We start from the raw sequence: 19,872 nt of genomic DNA, 5'->3' as shown, positions 1-19,872 counted from the left end.
CCCAGTGTCTCACCTGTGCTAGGCTAGTACTCTCACTGAGCCACAACCCCAGCCCTGTATTAAACATTTTTTAGGCTGATCAATTAAAAAGACAAATATAGACTTCTCTAATATATTTCATCAATTCTAAGTCTATAGGATATAATCGTTTAGTTGTCAGAGTTTTGTTGTTCTTGGTGGTACATAATGGTGCTACTTAAAATCATTGCTGTCTTAGAGTTTATGAAATACAATTCTGAGGTCTGGATGTTATTTCCCAACAGCAGTATTGATATTGTAGACTATAGCTGTTGTAGTTTGTTTAGATGCCTTTTCAGTTTACATTTTTCTTGTTACAATGTCACAGGTTAAACACAGCAGAGATACCATGTCCAGAACCAATAATGCTAAGAAGTCATGTTCTTGTCATGGGTTTCATTGGTAAAGACGATATGTAAGTATACAGAAGGCCTTGGAATTTTATACCCAGAACTGTATTTTTTAAAATGCTTTAAATTATACAGAATATGAATATTTTCCACTTGAATAGTTCTTTCCTGAATCCTTTTCACTGTGTTAGGCATATGTGTTACCAGCTTACCTTTTGAAGTCTGAAGATGCTTCAGAAGAACAAAGTTAACTTGTTTTTGAGGGATGTTTTATTCAGTGCATGGGAAAAGTATCTTTGGAGTGGAATATTTGTAGTGAGACTAACTGTCCCATGTACAATTCACATGATGAGTTGTAGAGAAGTATCAGTGTAATGTGAAGCAGGATATCTTAGTCTTGGTCATTTATGTTTGTTCATTTTATTTTTATGTGAGGCCTGCACCACTCTTGAAAAATGTCCAGTTATCAGAATCTAAGGCTCGGGAGTTGTATCTGCAGGTTATTCAATACATGAGAAGAATGTATCAGGATGCCAGACTTGTCCATGCAGATCTCAGTGAATTTAACATGCTGTGAGTATGTTTTGTCTCTTAGGACCCCGCCCCTAAGTCATTTCATGTTCTTCGAAACAATAGACAAAGCCCAATCCCAGAAGTCATATTGAATTATAAAGTTGTAAAATTGGCTTTCACGTGGTAACAGTTACCATGTTGTCCTGCCTTCAGTGGCCTTAGTCACAGAACCAGATCATTTTAGAGTTAATGGGCTTTGGAAATTTTCTGTTTTTCTCTCTCGTTACTCAAGCCCCTTATCTATCTTGATTATTTTATGAATGATTTCCCTTACTCTTAAGAATATAATTTTTTAAAAAATATTTTTTAGTTGCTGATAGATCTTTATTTTTTAATACGTGGTGCTGAGAATTGAACCCAGTGCCTCACACATATCAGGCATGTGCGCTACCACTGAGCCCCAGCCCCAGCCCCAAGAACAGAATTATTAAAACAGAAAATAGTTAAGTAGTAGTACCCCAGAGCTGCTGTATCTCTGGCCCACAAGGTACCATGGTGGAGATGTGTACATCATTGATGTTTCTCAGTCTGTGGAGCATGACCACCCACATGCCTTGGAGTTCTTGAGGAAAGACTGTGCCAATGTCAATGGTGAGTAGAAAGGGTAATTTTGTGTGTGTGTGTGTGTGTGTGTGTGTATGTTTTGTACTTGAACTGGTGGCATAAAATCTTGTTCATTGCAGTGATATGTAAACCATTTGCTGAGAGACAGTAGATTTTTTTTTTTTAATCTTTGTTTCTCTATACAGTAGTTGGATTTGATAACTTCCCTTATACGTCTATCATTAACATTTTTCCTTCCAACAGATTTCTTTTTGAAGCATGCTGTTGCTATCATGACTGTGCGGGAGCTCTTTGAATTTATCACAGACCCTTCCATTACACCTGAGAATATGGATGATTATCTCTCAAAGGTAAACTGGGGTGAGAAAGGGGAAAAGTTGAAAATAGCAGTAGTAATTTACATTTGTATGACACTTCTGAGGAACTTGGATTACTAAGTATAATTTATTCATTTTGACAGCCTCCTGACTTCCCAGATTGGGAATTAAAAACATAGCAAAACACCAAGTTTTTCTTGACTCTAATTGTCTGACAGGATTACATAGATTATCAGCCTTCTTGAGTAATTAGTAAGAAACCTGTTAGGTTTTTTGTCATTGATACTTTTTCCATTATTTCGGAAAGACCTTTCTGAATCTTAGAATTATTTAAAATTGTAATAAGGTACACATAAAGTTTATTATTTTAGCCACTTTTAAGTGTAGATTTCAGTGGCATTAACTGCATACATATCATTGTGCAGATGTTGCCATCCATCTTCAGAACTTTTTTATCCACAAACAATTCTGCTTCTAGCAGCTACCATTCTGCTTCTTGTCTTGTGACTTTTGGCTGCTTTTGTAAAATCATAAGATGCTTGTCTTCCTGTGACTAGTTTATTTAACTTAGCATGGTGTCCTTCAGATTCATCCACATTGTAGCATATGACAGGATTTCTTTCCCTGTGAAGGTACATCAAATTTTGTATATCTATTCATCCGTCTTGAGTTGCTTCCACCTTTTGGCTATTTGTGAATATGCTGCTGTGAACATGAGTATACAAATATGTCTTCAAGACCCTGCTTTTTCCCAGGTCTGGTGACTCACGCCTGTAATGCCAGGGGCTGAGAAGGCTGAAGCAGGAGGATTGTGAGTTCAAAGCTAGCCTCAGCAAAAGCAAGGCACTAAAAGCAACTCAGTGAGACCCTGTTTCTAAATAAAATACAAAGTAGGGCTGGGGATGTGGCTCAGTGGTCAAGTGCCCCTGAGTTCAGTCCCTGGAAGACACACACACAAAAGACTGTGCTTTTCATTCTTGTGTACGCATAGACACAAGTAGAATTTCTAGATTTTATGATAATTTTATTTTTTAAGTTTTTAGGGAACAACCATACTTTTTTACTGTAGCAACGGTACTGTTTTGCCTTTCCACCAAGAGTGTACAGGTCCCAGTTTCTCTACATCCTCACCAACACTTATTATTTTTTTACTTTTTTGGTAGTAGCTATCCAAATGGATGTGAAATGGTATCTCAGGATTGTTTTGGATTACATTTCCCTAATGATTAGTGATGTTGCACATCTTTTCATATGTTTGTTGCCCATTTGTTTATCTTCTTTGGAGAAATGTCTATTCAAGTTCTTTGCCCACTTTTAAATGGGTTTGATTTTTTGCTGGTGAGTTGTAAAGGTGGTGTTTTACATTCTGGTATTTGCAGATATTTTTCCCATTCCATGGGTTGCCTTTTCACTTAATTGCATCCTTCGATACACAGGAGTTTTTAATTTTGATGTGATCCAGTTTGTTTTTATTTTTGTTACATTGAATCACAGGATTTTGAATACATGGCACATATATCCATCCCTACACAGGTTTTCAGGTTTGATCCTACTTTCTCACATCCTCCTCTTCCCCAGGGTGCCTTCTCATTGTTCCCTTTGCTCACCTTGTTCTGCCTAGTTCAGGATGCTTTCTCGTGCAGAAATTCAGTAGAAATCATTGTTTTCATAGGTATATTTTCATATTATGTGACTGTAATAGAAAGTAGTCACTGCTTTACTTCTTCCTATAATAATTTTTTTCTTTTTAATTCTTTCACCCTCTACTAGATTATAAACTCTTAAGGTACAGGAGTTTTATTTGTGTATTTCCAGCACCAGATCAGTACATGACACACAGTAGGTGACCACATATGTTAATTGAATAAATAACTTATCACATTTTTATTCTTAAATTCTTTAATTCAATACTGATTTTAGTGTCTGTACTTAAAAAAAAGAAAAGAAAAGAAAATCATACTGCCATGGTGAGAATCTGAGAATAGATCTTTAGTTTTATAAGCCAAGAACTTTATAGCATCTTTATCACCTTAGTTTCAGCAGTTGTTTGCTCAAAGAGCTTTCTTTGGCTATACTACAGCATCATTTTGAGCCATATTGCAGCTTTCTTGTATGACAAGAACTAAGGAATGATTCCTTTTTTTTTTTTCTTTTCTTTTTTTTTTTGGGGGGGCGTGCTGTGTTACCCATTCTGGCCTTGCTACTGGACTCAAGATACTCTCCTGCCTTGCCTCCTGAGTAGCCTGCCACCGTACCCAGCTGGTTCTTTCATTCTTTAGGTTTCAGTTTTCCTGTAGTAAATATTTTTGCTACTCAAAAATTATATTACAAGTAGTAGTCCTTTTGCTTTTGATTTTTGGCAGTGCTGGGGATGTAGCCTAAGGCTTCATGCATGCACTACACCCAAGCTACAACCCCACCCCAGATTAATATTACTTTTGAAGAAGAGGATTTAGGGATTCTCTAAAGCTAGGAGAGTATATTCTGTTTCTTTGAGGGTTGATGACAACTTTTTTAGTGTCTGTGGTAGAGAGAGAGCCTGCACCATTAGGTCACTAAGCACTTTGATAACTGTGGTGGACAGGTAACACCTATAAAGATCAGAACAAGTTTTTACTAAATCAGAAATAGCCAAACTTGGTAGTGCACAGCTGTAATGCCAGTGACTTGAGAGGCTAAAGCAGAAGGATGACAAGTTTGAAGGCAGCCTTGGTAATTTATTGAGACCCTAGCTCTAAAAACTTTAAGAAGAGCTGGGAATGTGGCTCCCAACTCTGAGCACCCCTGAGTTTAATCTTCAACACCACCAGACACAAAAACAAATCCCCCATAGAAATGGATGCATTGTCTCTAGGTTGAACGTAAAGAAAAATTATTTTTGTTTTCTTTCAAAGGCCATGGAAGTAGCATCTCAAAGGACCAAGGAAGAAAGGTCTAACCAAGATCATGTGGATGAAGAGGTAGGACTTATTATATGTTAATAGTGTTAGGAAATTCTTGTATTTTGAGGGGTTTTTTTGTTTGTTTTTGTAGGAGGCATATGTATTTTGTTTTGTTTTTTAATCAACTTGATTTTTTCTTTTTACTTTTTGTGGCAATAGGAAATTAAACCCAGGGGTGCTCTACCATTGAGCTATACCCCCAGTCTTTTTGATTTTTTTATTCATTTTGGGACAGATTCTCACTAAATTGAGGACTTGTGATCACAACTTGGACTTGTGATCCTCCTGCCTCATCCTCTCAACTCTCTGAGATTAAAGCCTGGCCAACCATGAACTTGATTTTATTTAATTTAATTTAATTAATTAATTAATTTATTTATTTTTTAAAGAGAGAGTGAGGGGGGGGAGAGAGAGAGAGAGAGAGAATTTTTAATATTTATTTTTTAGTTCTCGGCAGACACAACATCTTTGTTGGTATGTGGTGCTGAGGATCGAACCCGGGCCGCACGCATGCCAGGCGAGCGTGCTACCGCTTGAACCACATCCCCAGCCCCATGAACTTGATTTTAGTGTCCACTCTTTTATTGTTGTTCTGGGTATTGAACCCAGGAATGAACATGGTTTTAATAGATACATGGCACATAATTCAGCTGAACTGAGTCTTATAATTTATATTACATTATATTGTTCCACTTGACAACCTATGTTATTAGCTCGTTGTCTTAGGTGGAGAAAACTTTTTGAAGTAAAAGTCTGTTTTTAGTTTGCAAATATAAATATTTAAGTGACTTAAATATTAATTTCATAAATACTATAAATTTTAAATATTTATGATAAAAATTATTTTAGTCTAGGAAGTCAGGATATTTTTTCTTTTGTTATACATCTCTATTTGTTAATGAAAATCACTTCACCAACACCCATTAAAAATAGCCCCCCCCCAAAAAAAAAGCAAATGTTTTTTCAAAGAGGATACATAGGTGGCAAACAAAACAATACATGCCCAATATTATGAGATATCAGAAACATGCAATTAAAACTACAGTACAGTATTTTCTGATTTCTAAACCAATTATGGTTCACTGCTGGCTCCAGTCATGATTGGTGTCAGGGCACATGGCTTTTTGTAAAGCCCTGTGAACATTTTCTACTCTACATGCTGGGTATTATATAAAGTGACACCCTCTGGGAACAATAGAGCAGATTTTAATTCCATTCACCCAATCATAGAAACTTGTCCTAACAGCTGGCCTCTCCTCAGGATGACTTAAAGTCTCATAGAAAAGTATGAGCATCCAAGCCACAAATCAAGACAAAAATCCCTGCATTGTTTTTCGTGTTGTCTTGGACAGCAATAAAAATCAGATCAGAATCGAAATGAGAACTCATTTTACTGTCCTTGAAGAGGCACACAAAGTTGGTACACCCATGAAAGCTATCCATCCTTTCAGATAAATAGTGCAGTGTTTTCTGGCCTCCCCACATAGTAAGCTAAACCTGAAGATTAAAGGTAGCTTTAACAATAAGGTATGCATTAGCACACAATCAAGAACAATGCAAGGCAGGCAGTTACCAGTTGGTGTTCAGAAGGCTGGAAAAATTAACCCAATTGTCATGTGAGACTGATGAGACAACTTCTCCATGAAGAAAGTAAGTCATTCCTGGAAGCCTCCAGCAGACTGCAGAGTAGGTTATACGAATGCTTTAATTAGTCAGAAAAGGAAAAGAATTCTCTTTGAAAGGCCAGATTATTTGACTTCCTCCAGGGAGTAAGCATTGTGCATGGTGGTAGAGGAAGATCCCTTCTACCAGAGAAACCAGACCCCTGTCAGTCTTGAGTGTGCATGGCAGCTCCTGTAAAGCCTCACCCATGTCTGAACACATGGCATCTCACCATCTCGCCAGTGGGTGTTAGGAAGTATGATGTTTAACTGTAGGCAGATGGTTCCTTTACAAAGCCTCTCTGAAAAAGAGGACATTCCGTACAGGTCTAAGGCCTTTATCAAGTGTGGACTTTCAGGAGTTGTTGAACCTTGAGCTGAAGACTTCTCTATATTTATTGCTTTCGTGAGGCCCCTTCATGACATTTTTGGTGGTGAATGAGGCTAGAGCATTGGCTAAAGGAATTCCCACTTGTGTCACATCCTGAGGCCTAATTCTTGCAGGTCTTAATGTGATAGTTGAATATGAGGTACCCTCTCTTCAGCAGTTCTAAACCTGTTTTCACTGTAGAAGCTGGGTAGGTGATCTTCCCATGTAAGAACATGTTCCTTTGTAAGGCACAGCCAGGTAGTGCTTCTAACTATAGTTCATTCCTTTCCTTCCTACTCAGAAGAGCTGTTTGGGATGCAACAAGAGAAATGTTATTTGAAGGATAACCTTGAATCAGCTATAATTCTTCCTTAAGATGAATCATATGCAAAATGTAGTGTTTTTTCATTAGTAACAAATTTTGGCACATCACATGGCAGATGCAACACCAGTGGGTTTTTTTTTTTTTTTTTTAAGAGAGAGAGAATTTTAATATTTATTTTTTTAGTTTTTGGCGGACACAACATCTTTGTTTGTATGTGGTGTTGAAGATTGAACCTGGGCTGCACGCATGCCAGGCGAGTGCGCTACCGCTTGAGCCACATCCCCAGCCCAACACCAGTGTTTTTAGACAGCATGTCTGAGAATAGATTCCTCCATGACTTGATGGTGATAAGGATGCTGAGTGAATGTGAAAAGTATATGAATAATAGTTTCTATTTTGCTTATCTCCTCTCTTAGGTGTTCAAGCGAGCATATATTCCTAGAACCTTGAATGAAGTAAAAAATTATGAGAGGGATATGGATATAATGATGAAGCTGAAGGAAGAGGACATGGCCATGAACGCTCAACAGGACAATGTGAGCAGTGTGGTTTGTATATAGCAAGCAGGTCTAAAGCAGGTCTAAAGAAGAAGGGGACTATCCCAAACAGATTGAGTTCCTCTAATCTTGAATGTTTTGGAACATGTCTTCTCTACATATTGGATATAAAGGGAATTTGATTGATATTTGAGAGGGAGTGACACTTTTGAATGAGCCCAACAGATTATAATTAGAAAAAAAAGAATCATATAGAAGTCTAGGCTATGAAAGGTTATTAGATCATTAACATATATATTTCCTTAACATATTTTAGAAAAATTTTTTCACTAAAGAATCAAAATAGTAAATATTTTAAGTTTTGCCAGCTAAGAAGCAAAATATATGTAGGCCTTTTTATAACAAGGGAAAATAAATGGTCCCCGGATTTTTATTTGTGATATTAAAAACACTTTAATAAGAATTAAATCCAGCTTTTTTTTACTATAGATCTACTAATGAAAGAAGAATGGAATTGAGGGGAAAAGATAACATTTCACTTAATGGGGTTCAAATCAAAGTTAGTATTTGCTGTTGTCAGGTTGATTGCAAATATTTATGTCTCACAACTACCAGATAACTGGTTGGATTTGACCTCTGGGCTTGAGATACCTGGTGGATAAGAATATTACCCATGTTACTCATGTAATAAACTTTCTGTGTTGCTATGAGGTAAATTTTAAGTACTTTTTTATTATCACAAAAGATACCATTTAGTCCATGGTGTTTAGTAGGGCAATATGTGTGTATATGTATATATATATCACTGTCTAGTTTTATGTTGATTCCTTTTTTTTTATTCCTTTTGGTTGTTAGATTCTATATCAAACTGTCACTGGATTGAAGAAAGATTTGTCAGGAGTTCAGAAGGTATGGAGAACATATGTTACTGTTTGTTTTTGTGAAAAATATTTTAAAGGATATAAAACTTAAAGTGATATCAAAACTTTTAAAATGGCCTATTTAATGAAATAATTTTCGTCTGTAGACATTTTCAGAAATGATTTTTTTGTGATATTTATAACCGTAATACTAAAATTTGGAAATTTTTTTATATTTTCATTCTCCTTAAATTGTTTTGTTGTTCTAGGAGAAGCATTTATCTTTTTTTTTTTTTATCCTGTTCTTCATTTATGAGGTTATTAATGATAGCCAAATGCTTCTGGATATTTTTTACAGTAACTTAAAAAACTGTGGAAAGTGTTTATAAGTATGTAATTTTCTGAAGAGCAGTCTCATGAGTTCAGCAGGCTTATTGTGCTGGATTCCTGTAGTGCTCTTTTTATTTTGCATTTTCGAAGGGTAGGGATTAAGTAATTCTAATTCAGAGAGTAATAAAGGCAGGGATTTGTTTGTTTTCTAATATTGGGGATTGAGCCCATGGGTGCTTAAGCACTGAGCTGCATTCTGAGGCCTTTTGGTGTTTTTATTTTTAGACAAGGTCTCATTGAGTTGCTCACACTGGTCTTGACCCTGTCCCCTCCGCCCTCCATTTCCTTACATAAAGACTTCAGTGGAAGGATCATAGTGCACTTTTTGAAAATTGATTGTCCTATGAGAAGAATTGAATTGGAGGAATTCCAGTATTTTCTGTTTCTGAGATAAATGTACCAGATGCTATGGGAAAATTGTATTTTAAATTCCAAAGCATGAAGATTTTGCTTGATAAAACTTGCTAAAAAATCTTTTTGTATGATTACCTTTTGATAAAGGAAACCTTGCTCTTTTTGGAGCGGGTGGTAATGGGATTAAGCCCAGGATACTCTACCACTGAGCTACATCCCCAGCCCTTATTATTTGTTTTAATTTTTGAGATAGGGTCTCACTAAGTTGCTTAGAACCTCACTAAATTGCTGAAGCTGGCCTTGAATTTTGAATTCTCCTGCCCCAGCCTCCAAGTTCTTGGGATTGTGTCAGGATACCTGGCAAAAAAACCTCACTCTTAAAAATTGCTCCCTATTAGAGAAAGAGAAAAAAAACCAAAATAATAAAACTAGAGTTGATAAAGGAGAAATAACCACAGACATCACAGAAATCCAGCAGATCATTAGGTACTATTTTTGAAAACTCATACTCTAATTAATTGGAAAATCTAGAAGAAACAGTACATTTCCAGATAAATACAGTCTGCTAAAACTGAATCGAGAGGACATAGAAAACCTGAACAACCCAATAACTTGTAATGAGATAGGAGCAGTAATTAAAAACCTTCCAACAAAGAAAATCCCAGGACCAGATGGATTCTCAACTGAATTCTACCAAACCTTTAAAGAAGAATTAATGCCAGTATGCCTCAAATTATTCCGTGAAACATTAGGGAATGGAACACTTTCAGATTCATTTTATGAAGGCACTATCACACTCATACCAAAACCATATAAAGATACATCAAGGAAAAAAAAATCTATAGACCGATAACTTAATCAGATATTACCAAATCTCATTCAACAGCATATTAAAAAGATTGTACACCATGACCAAGTTGGTTTTACTCTAGAGATAGAAGGATGGTTTAATATACACAAATCAATAAACGTAATTCATCACATAAATAGAATTAAATACAAAAATCACTTAGTTATCTCAATAGATGCAGAGGCCTTTGACAAAATTCAGCATCCATTCATGTTAAAAACATTGAAAAAACCAGGGATAGAACCTACCTAAACATCATAAAGGCTATATATGGAAAAACTCAAAGGCCAGCCTCATAGTAAGTAGGAAAAAAGTGAAAACATTTTCTTTAAAATCTGCGACAATACAAGGGTGTCTACTCTTACCAGTTCTATTTAATATGGTGCTGGAAATTCTAGCCAGAGCAATTAGGCAAAAGAAGAACATAAAAGTAATAAAGATAGGAAAGGATGAAGTCAAATTATCACTGTTGGCAGATAATATGTTATTCTATACCTAGAAGATTCAGAAAATTTTGATGTAGTTAATAAATAAGCTTGGCAAAGTAGAAGGTTAGAAAATCAACATAAAAATCAATAGATTTCTTATTTATCAAAACAAATCTGTTGAGAAAGAAATCAGGAAAAAAATCCATTCACAATAGCCTCAAAAAGAAAAAGGGGGGGATAAATTTAGGCAAGGAGGTGAAAGTCCTCTACAGTGAAAACTATAGAACATTGAATTAGGAAATTCAGGACCTCAGAAGATGGAAGGACCTACCATGTTCATGAGTAGGCAGAGTTAATACTGTTAAAAAAACAAAAGCAGTATACAGATTCAATGCAAGCCCCATTAAAATACCAATATCATTCTTCATAGAAGTAGGAAAAACAGTCTTAAAATTTATTTGGAAGAATAAAAGACCCAGAATAGCCAAAGCAATTCTTTTTTTTTTTTTTTTAATATTATTTTTAGTTGTAAATAGACACAATACCCTTATTTTATTTATTTATTTTTATGTGGTGCTGGGGATCCAACCCAGTGCCTCACACATGGTAGGCAAGCACTCTCCCACTGAGCCACAACCCCCGCCCTAGCCAAAGCAGTTCTAAGCCAAAAAAGCAGTGCTGGAGGGGTCACAATGTCTGGCTTCTAGTTAGACTACAGAGCTAGAGTAACAAAAACTGAATGGTATTAGCAAAAAAACTGACACATAGAACAGTGGTACAGAAGACACAAAGACAAACACTGGAGTAAAGACAGCCATATGTAGAAGAATGAAATTTCACCCTGTGCAAGAACCACTTAAAATGGATCAAAGACCTTAGAATTAAACCAGAAACTATTCAACTCCTAGAAAAAAAATGTAGGGTCAACATTCCAACATATAGGCACAGACAGTTGCTTAATAGGACCCCTAAAGCTCGGGAAATAATGCCACAATAGTTAATATATGAGACGGCATCAGAGTAAAAAGCTTGTGTACAGCAAAGAAAACAATTAGGAATATAAAGAGAAAAGCTGTAGAATGGGAGAAAATCTTTGCCAGCTACCGTTCTGACTAGATTAGTATCTAGAATATATAAAGAACTCAAAAACTTCACACCAAAAGAACAAGTAACCCAATTAATAAAAGGCCAAATGAATTAAACACATGCTTCTCAAAAGAAGAAATACAGATGGCTAACAAATATATGAAAAAATTTTCAATATTATTGGCAATTAGGAAATTCGAATCAAAACTAGACCAAGACTTCATCTCATCAGACTGAATGACAGTCATCAAGAATACAAATAACAATAAATGTTGAAGAGGATATGGAGGAAAAGGAACATTTTTACACAGTTGGTGGAATTGTAAATTAGTACATCCACTATGGAAATCAGTCAGAGGTTTCTCAAAAGACTTGGCTTATGACCCAGCTATACCACTCAGTATTTATCCTAAAGAATTAAAGTCATCCTACTACAGTGATACATGCATACCCAAGTTTATAAGAGCACAATTCACAATAGCCAAAAGAAAATGTGGTATATGTACACAATGGAGTTTTATTCATCCATAAAGAAAAATGAAATTATGTCATTTGCAGGAAAATGGATGGAACTAGATATCATATTAAATACAATAAGTCAAACTCAGAAGGTCAAGGGTTGAGGAGGCTAGAGAGGAAAAAGGAAAAGAAAAATGGGAGTGGATCTCCTGAAAATCAAGGGGAGATCAGGAGAGGAAAAGGGACCACGGAGTGGGAGATGGTGAGGGAGTAGGGAAGTGCTGGGGAGGTATGTTGGTCAAATTATATTGTTACTTTGTATGTATGAATGAATATGTAACAGCAGATCCCATCTTCATGTGCAGCTATAATGCACCAATAAAAAATTGTGGGGGGAAACTCCCCTGCTCCCTGCTGCTTTAAAAATCTGCTAAGCTTGACATGGTGTCACATACCTTATTTCCTAGCTACTTGGGAGGCTGAGGCAGTCACTTGAACCCAGGAGTTGGGGGACCAGTCTAGACAAAGAAGATTGTCTCAAAATCTCAAAAAAAAAAAAAAAAAAAAAAAGAAAACCGAAAATAAATAAGTGTGCTAAATTTCAAGGAAAATGAAATTTTCTCTCAGTTTAAAATGTCATTCATATTTTTTAATTTATTGTTAGAAATGTGTTTCATAGAAAAGAAACTGTGAAGTTATCCAAATAAATCTTTATTTTTGACCCCTGTTCCACATCCTTCTAGATCTCAGCTCAGTGCTGGGGAGGTATGTTGGTCAAATTATATTGTTACATTGATTTGCTGGAAGCAGCACAGTTCTGCTGTTGATCTAGGTCATCCAGTAAAGCCGTACTGCTTTCACTTGGTCTTTTCTTGAGCCCAACTGGAATGTCTTCTTCTCTTCTTTCTCCTTCATGTTGATTCTGTGATTTTGATGTTTTAGTACAAGATATTATTTTTTATAATCTATTTGCAAAGCTGAAATCCAAATTCTAACATTAGCGTGTTTAATAATAATAAATAAATAAATAAATAAATAAATAAATAAATAAAGCTGGTATTAGCATGTTAATTGGCTTTGAATTACATCAATCTATTAATTTCAAGGTTCCAGCACTCCTAGAAAATAAAGTTAAGCAGAAGACTTGTTCTGATTCAGAAGATACAGGAAGCTCTGAATGCTCTGACGCAGACTCTGAAGAGGAGGGAGACCGTGCTCACTGCAAAAAGCACCCCACTGACCCCAACATTGATAAGAAGGTTGGCCAAGAACTTTAATTCTCCTTTTCTTCAGTGTGTTAGCACAGCTGCTCTTATTTCTCTTTGTTAAGGATATAGCTAGATTATGATGACTGAAAATATTGATAGTAACTCTAATGATACTTTTCAATAGCTAAGTGTGAACTTTGCTTTTGAGGGTTAGAGAGACCAGGCTGCTATTAGAGCTCCTTGCATAGAAAGAAGACATATCTCTTTCCAGCGTTTATTTCCATTAAAATATGGAGCTTGAAAAGAAAAGTCCTTGCAAACTTTTAGTAACATCCACAGAGATATTTGTTAGGTTGTCTTAAATTTCTATTAAAGCTCAAAGACAATTTTTACCCAAAGTTCCACCACCAACCTATAATCATTTTCATTTTTTAAGCTATACTCACTTTTATCCTTTCACATGAGTTTTTATTTAGTTGTAATAATAATATGCATACTCCAAATGAATGAAGTTTATTTTTGTTTGTTTGTTACAGGAAAGAAAAAAGATGGTAAAGGAAGCCCAGAGAGAGAAAAGGAAAAACAAAATCCCTAAACATGTGAAAAAAAGAAAGGAGAAGACAGCCAAAACCAAAAAAGGCAAATAGAGTGAGAGCTCTATCGTGTAGTCATTTTCCTTCAGCTGCTTGCTTTCTCACCTGAGCTCGGAGCTGCAGCTGGAAGATGGCTTCTTGATTTTAACCGAGCAGTTATTATGGCACCATTTGTGAAGACTGATTCGAATGTTTTCCTGTAATTATGTAAAAAGCCCTAAGTTCTCATGTCCAGATCCAGTCACTGACACTGTCTGGTACTGACAGAGGATTTGTCTAAGCTACTATTTTAATGAAGAACTTGGTACATTTTTATTTTTATATTTTTTTCTCTTGCAAATCTGTTTTTAGAAGTATCATAAAATATTTAAATATTCCATGACCTTTATGTCAGTATAAAGGCACTTTAGACAAACTTGGGAAAATCATTTTTGCTTTCTTTATATTTGCCAAAAACATCTGAAATCATTTGGTTATAAGGCCATGGTTTATATAAAAGGGAGCTTTGCTCATAAGAAAATTCAGTTGACCACTGATGTAATCGTTCACTGCAACTCTGTTCTTGGATAGGAGAGAGAAAGCCTGTGGAGGTGTGAGGGTTTGCAATTCAAAATAGGTTTCTTGGGTCATGTGTGGTGGTGCATACCTGTAATCCCAGAAGATTGGGAGACTGAGGAAGGAGGATTACAAGTTCAAAGCCAGCCCTGTTTCAAAATAAAAAGGGCTGGGGATATAGCCCAATGGTAAAGTGCCCCTGGATTCATTGTCTAGTACCACATGGAAAGGGAGGGGGGTGACTTTGGGGCTGGGGTGTGTAGCTCAGAGGTAGAGCTCGCCTAGTATGTGTGAGTCCTTGAGTTTTATTCCTAGCACTAACAGAAGTGGGGACGGGTGATTTCTTAGGCCATATTATTGAGAGGTGATATTTGAACAAGTACTTAAAAGAATCTGAATCAGGTGCATGTCAGGAGGGAAAAGCATTCCAGACAAAGTGAAGATACAGGGAGAAAGTAGTAGATGAGTTCAGGTAGTGTAAGGCTATAGGAGAGTTTTGAGCAGAGGAATGGTATGATCTGACTTCTGTCTTAAAAGGATCACTCTGGCCTCTTGAAGCCAGATCAGGAAGCAAGGGTGGGAGGTGGTTGGGTATGTTTGTTGTGGTAACCCAGGTAAGAGATGCTGATGGCTGGGTCTAGGATGGTAGCAGTGGATATGGAGAGAAGGAGTTGGATATGCTAAGGGAATAGTTGAGGAGTAGGAGAGAAAGAGTGAAGGGTGACTTTGGGGTTTATGACCTAAGAAGCCACTGAGCTAATTGTAGTTGCTACTTAATTGATGGGAAGAAATGTAGGTGGAGCAAGCTTGAGATAGGAGAGAGAAAGAAAAAATCTTATATCTCAACACTGTGCAAATATTGAAATTATCAGGTTCACAAAATTTATTTTTCCATACTTCATGTTTAAATTAAAAAGGGCTATTTTAAACATTGCTTTCAGAAACTTTCTATATAAAAGTTAGTTTCCCCTTAAACCTGTACCTATTTGTTTGATGGTGGATTATTGAGGGGAATCAATGGAGCTCTTAAAACTGAAGTCCAATTTTATTATATTCAAAATAATCCTCCCTTCCTGACCTTAAAGTTCAAAATATGAAACACAATTTCAGTGAAACAAAAAAGTAGCCCCTTTAAAATAGTCCACAGTGAACATAACAAGAAAATCCAAGAACAGTCTGAGCAACTCTGTATACATTTGGGAAGTTCATCTTCATGATCTTACAGTTCTTATGATTCCAACATGGTTGTTCACATCAAGTGGGTGATTTCTTAGGCTGCCTTTTGCTCAATCTAATGTGCTTTCTCAGTGGAATTAATTCCACTTGACCAAAAGTTAATAGGATTGAGGGAGCAATTCATTGTCTTACATTGCTGTTGGGAGGAAATGGCTTATAAAACATCAAGATTTGGAAGCGCAGGGACGTTCCAACCTGAGAGCCATTTTTCTGATAACCTGTCACTGTGGTGGCTGTTTCTGTTTGTGTTCTGAGCCAGAAGACTATGACTGAGTGATAAGCAGTGATATTAGTGTTGCCAAACTTGTCTGAAGATAAATTTCCCTTGTTCGTGCTCATCAGAAGGCTTGGGTATAGGAACCTAATTTGTAGGCAAACAAAACTACGGATACAGCCTACTTGTTGACTTTGATTACTATTGAATTTTGATTGCTTGGCGGCCATTGGGTTTTGGTGTTAATGGATTGTTGGCTGTACTGTCCATTTGGAAGGATGAGGTTTGGGTCTTTGGGTGCAATGTTAAGGACATAATTTTGCCAATTGCAAATGTATCTGATTTTTTTCTATCATATTTTACTAATTTCTCATTCCTCCAAATAATGCAGATGTTTTTAAAAGTTCCTAGGAGAAATCTGGTTAATTTCTTTGAAGCATGAAGTCACACAACTTTCCTATGCTGCTGTCATTCTCAGTCTTCCATCAACAAAGCAGTTTGGGGACAGAACTTTGCTCAGTCTGGAGGTTCCGTCCTCTGAGTATGATCTTTGAGTGAAGGGGGGATGGGGGAGGAAATGGAGCAGCTTTTTGCTGAAGTCTGGTCAAGCATGATTCTGTGGTTCTTGGCTCACATCAAGTTTTCTTCAGCTTTATGACTTAATGAAGATGGACTCAAGATGTTGAAAACTTTATAGTGTGGTACAAAGAGTTCTTTGAGAACTTCTCTCCATGAGTACTCTGTTTAATTCTGTACTAGGGAGATTGTTCCTTGGCCTATCCAATTTTATGGTTGTGATCTCATTAAACTTTTGGCTCAGAAAATGAAGAGATGAAATAAGAGATGCAAAACCTTTTCATTTTCAAAACCTTGACAAGTTTTCTAATTTTCAGTTGTCTATGCACATTAATAAAGATCTTGAACAGAAGAACTTGCTTTGATTTCTGAGGTTGACGATGGAAGAGTTGTAAGGATCAGCAACAAGAGCAGGTTCTACTTGAGTGTAGCTACCTGTGAAGACTTTTTGTGGCCACATAGAAGGGATAAGTTTTCACCTATGGGGCTCATAAGCCAGAACACTCCACTTCTTCTATCCCTCAAATTGATTGGGTTATTATATTCCTGACATTTCAGCTGGAGTTTTTAATTTTTGTACTTTTTGAGTTTGTATTTCCTTGAATATGAAGGCTTCTAGAAGTGATCCAGGGGAAACTACAATGTTGGGTATCAGATATTTAAGCTGGTTTCCTAAGGAAGAGATTGTTGTTAAATCTGTGCCTACAGAGATTTTAATCTCCGTTGGTGGGATTGTGGAAGGCCCTGGATTAGAATTTGGGAACCCGGGACTGCATTTGTGGATTTATTGACTTTGGTTTCCAGCTTGCTTTAATTTTCTGTGCCACTCCACATCTTTCTGCTTTGGTTGCTGGTTGGTCGTGGTCATGAGACAGCCCTGTGCAAGTGAGACTAGCCACACTGCCACATAGTCCTTTTTTTCCAGGAGGGCAAGGGGGTCTTCTGACATGAGCAGAGCTATTTCCAGTTCTCTGAGATAGGGTTTCTATGTCTTTAGTGCTGCTTAAATACTGATCAGCTTTTATCTTCAGATGAACCTTTAGCCGGTGCACATTCTGCAGAGTCATCTTGGAGCCCTATAATTCAGCAGTGAAAAGTGATGGAAGGTCCTCTGGGGCCAAAACATTGTTGGAGTCTGATTGCTACAGTGCTAAGCTGGAGAAGCAAGATTGCCAGTGTTAAGCCAGAGAAGCAGGAGGTCAGAATAGGGGTTTAAAGTTGCTGTACAAAAGTACAAAGAGAGGGTCGCCCTTGCTGGGAGTGGTCAGGAACAAGTGACTGAGGTGGAATAACAGATAAGCGCATTGAAGGCAAGAGAATCAGACACCTGGCCTGGGGTTGGCAAGGGCATCTGTGTTCTCATAGGCATGATGTAAGAGTCACTGAAAGACCCTGGGAGTCAGAGGAAGTAGGTGGGGGAGGGGCAGCATGAAAGCCTGCAGTGCAGAAGGGAAGTGAGTGGCCCCTGAGGACATGACACAGGTTACTTGCTAGAGAGATAGGGGAAAGGGAACTATCAGAAAATGCAGGGGTAAAAAACTTTTTGTTAGTGTCTGACCATGAGTTGGAAGAGGACTGTGGGGTGGGGTAGTTTCAGGGATTAGAAGAATAGGAAAGGAAGTCTGTTTTTTACTTAACTTGAATTGCAGATCCTTTTAGAGGGGTTGGATGCATCAATTTCTCAGATCCTAATGCCATTCAGGATGCTGTAACCACTGTGGAGATAGGGGTACCTCTGTACTTAGATGTAACCAGTGGTTTATAGGACACAGGAACAGGGTACATGTTACTAGGAGGATACAGTCAACCAAATTCAGAATAAGGGAAAGACCATAAGAAAGGTGGGTGTGTTGGCTCATGCCTGTGAGTCCCAGCAACTCCGAACACTGAGGCATGAGGATCTCAAGTTCAAGGCCAGCCTTAGCAACTTAGTGAGATCCTAAGCAACTTAGTAAAACCTTGTCTCAAAATTTTAAAAATGAGACTGGGGATGTAGCTTGGTAGTAAAGAGCCCCTGGGTACAATCTCCAGTACCAAAAGAAAAAGAGGAACTATTATTTTAAAAGCTGCAGAAGTCTAAGGCACATGTATCCAGATGCTATAAACTTTATTTTGATCCTGGCCAAATTATGAAAAATTGGGATGGTTTTTTAATACAAGAAGGAAAATTGAAAATGAAATAGGTATTATGACAGTAGGGAATTGTTTGTTTTGTATAATGCATGATACTCTAGTTAGATTTTTTTTAATTGTCTTATTTTTTTTTAATTGTGAATATCTGGAATTACTTTAAAATACTTCATCCCTCTTTCTAAAACAAAGTGGTGATAGATAACAAAATTGGTAGATCATTAACTGCTAAAGCTAGGTAGTGATTATGTGGGAAGTCATTATACTATTTTCATGATTTTTGTGTATAAGAGTTCCTGTAAGAAAAAAATTAATTTAAAAGAGATAAAGCATAATGAGCACTTAACAGGGATTTTGTAAGTAGTACTACATTACACAGTGTCTATGTATTTGTTATTTCACTTTTTAACTAAACTTCTTTTGCTCAGGTATCAAGATTTAACCCCATGGGCTAGCAAGGTAGGTCAGCAGAATGGTAATACCTTCTGGTGCTGGCCTAGCTCAGTGTTAACGGTTTGTATCTTAAATGTCTCCCAAAGGCCATGTGTTGAATGTTTGGTCCTCAGCTGATGGAGCTGTGGGGGCTGGCGAATTGCATAATGGGAGGAAGCAGGTCATTGAGGGCATGCCCTTGAAGGGGATATTGGGACCCTGGCTCCTTCCTCTGTTTCTTTGCTTCCTGGCAACCATAAGGTGAATGACTTGGCCTTGCCATGTGCTCCCCACAGGCCCCAAAATAACAGAGCCAAGCGATCCTGGACTGAACCTCTGAAACTGAACCAAAGTAAACATTTCCTTGCCTCCAGTACTAAGGATTAACCCAGGCAGGTAGGCAGGTGCTCAACCAGTGAGCTACACCCCAGCCCTGACATTGCCTCTTTTTAAGTTTTTTATCTCAAGCGTTTTGTCACAGGGACAAAAAGCTTACTAATAATGCCCTTTGGGTTCAAAAATTCAAATCACACAGTGGATGAAGTTGAACAAATGCTGATAGATGCCAAATCTGATCCTCATTTTAAAATACGATGTTACCTTCTTGGTGAGACTTATTCTACCCATTCCATTTGAAATTGCAATCTGCTCACTTCCAGAAAGCCCCCATTTACTTCTACTTATTTATTTTTTGGTACCGGGAATTGAACTCAGGCATGCTTTACCATTAAGCCACATCCCCAACCCTTTTTTTATACTTTGAGACAGAGTCTTACTGAGTTGCCAAAGCTGGCTTTGAATTCTCCATCCTCCTGCCCCAGCCTCCAGGCTACTGGGAATACAGGCGTGCTTCACTGCGCCTGTCCCCACTTGGCTTATTATAC

General features: G+C 37.2%; 1 protein-coding gene across 1 annotated transcript in view; it reads left to right on the top strand.

Moving 5' to 3' along the window:
* Window positions 1–18,721, top strand: part of RIOK1 (RIO kinase 1) — a 35,076-nt gene extending 16,355 nt beyond the window's left edge. The window contains exons 9-17 of the mRNA XM_081295530.1: window positions 347–433; window positions 804–941; window positions 1,429–1,532; window positions 1,749–1,855; window positions 4,717–4,782; window positions 7,537–7,656; window positions 8,473–8,526; window positions 13,151–13,303; window positions 13,789–18,721. Coding sequence (XP_081151656.1) covers window positions 347–433; window positions 804–941; window positions 1,429–1,532; window positions 1,749–1,855; window positions 4,717–4,782; window positions 7,537–7,656; window positions 8,473–8,526; window positions 13,151–13,303; window positions 13,789–13,899 — 940 coding nt within the window. The 3' untranslated portion in view covers window positions 13,900–18,721. The remainder of the gene's footprint in view (window positions 1–346; window positions 434–803; window positions 942–1,428; window positions 1,533–1,748; window positions 1,856–4,716; window positions 4,783–7,536; window positions 7,657–8,472; window positions 8,527–13,150; window positions 13,304–13,788) is intronic.
* The last annotated feature ends 1,151 nt before the right edge of the window (window positions 18,722–19,872 follow it).

The sequence above is a fragment of the Spermophilus citellus genome (assembly GCF_964194105.1).
Source record: "Spermophilus citellus genome assembly, chromosome: 5".
Lineage (NCBI taxonomy): Eukaryota > Metazoa > Chordata > Mammalia > Rodentia > Sciuridae > Spermophilus > Spermophilus citellus.
This window is presented reverse-complemented; position numbering and strand designations above follow the sequence as displayed.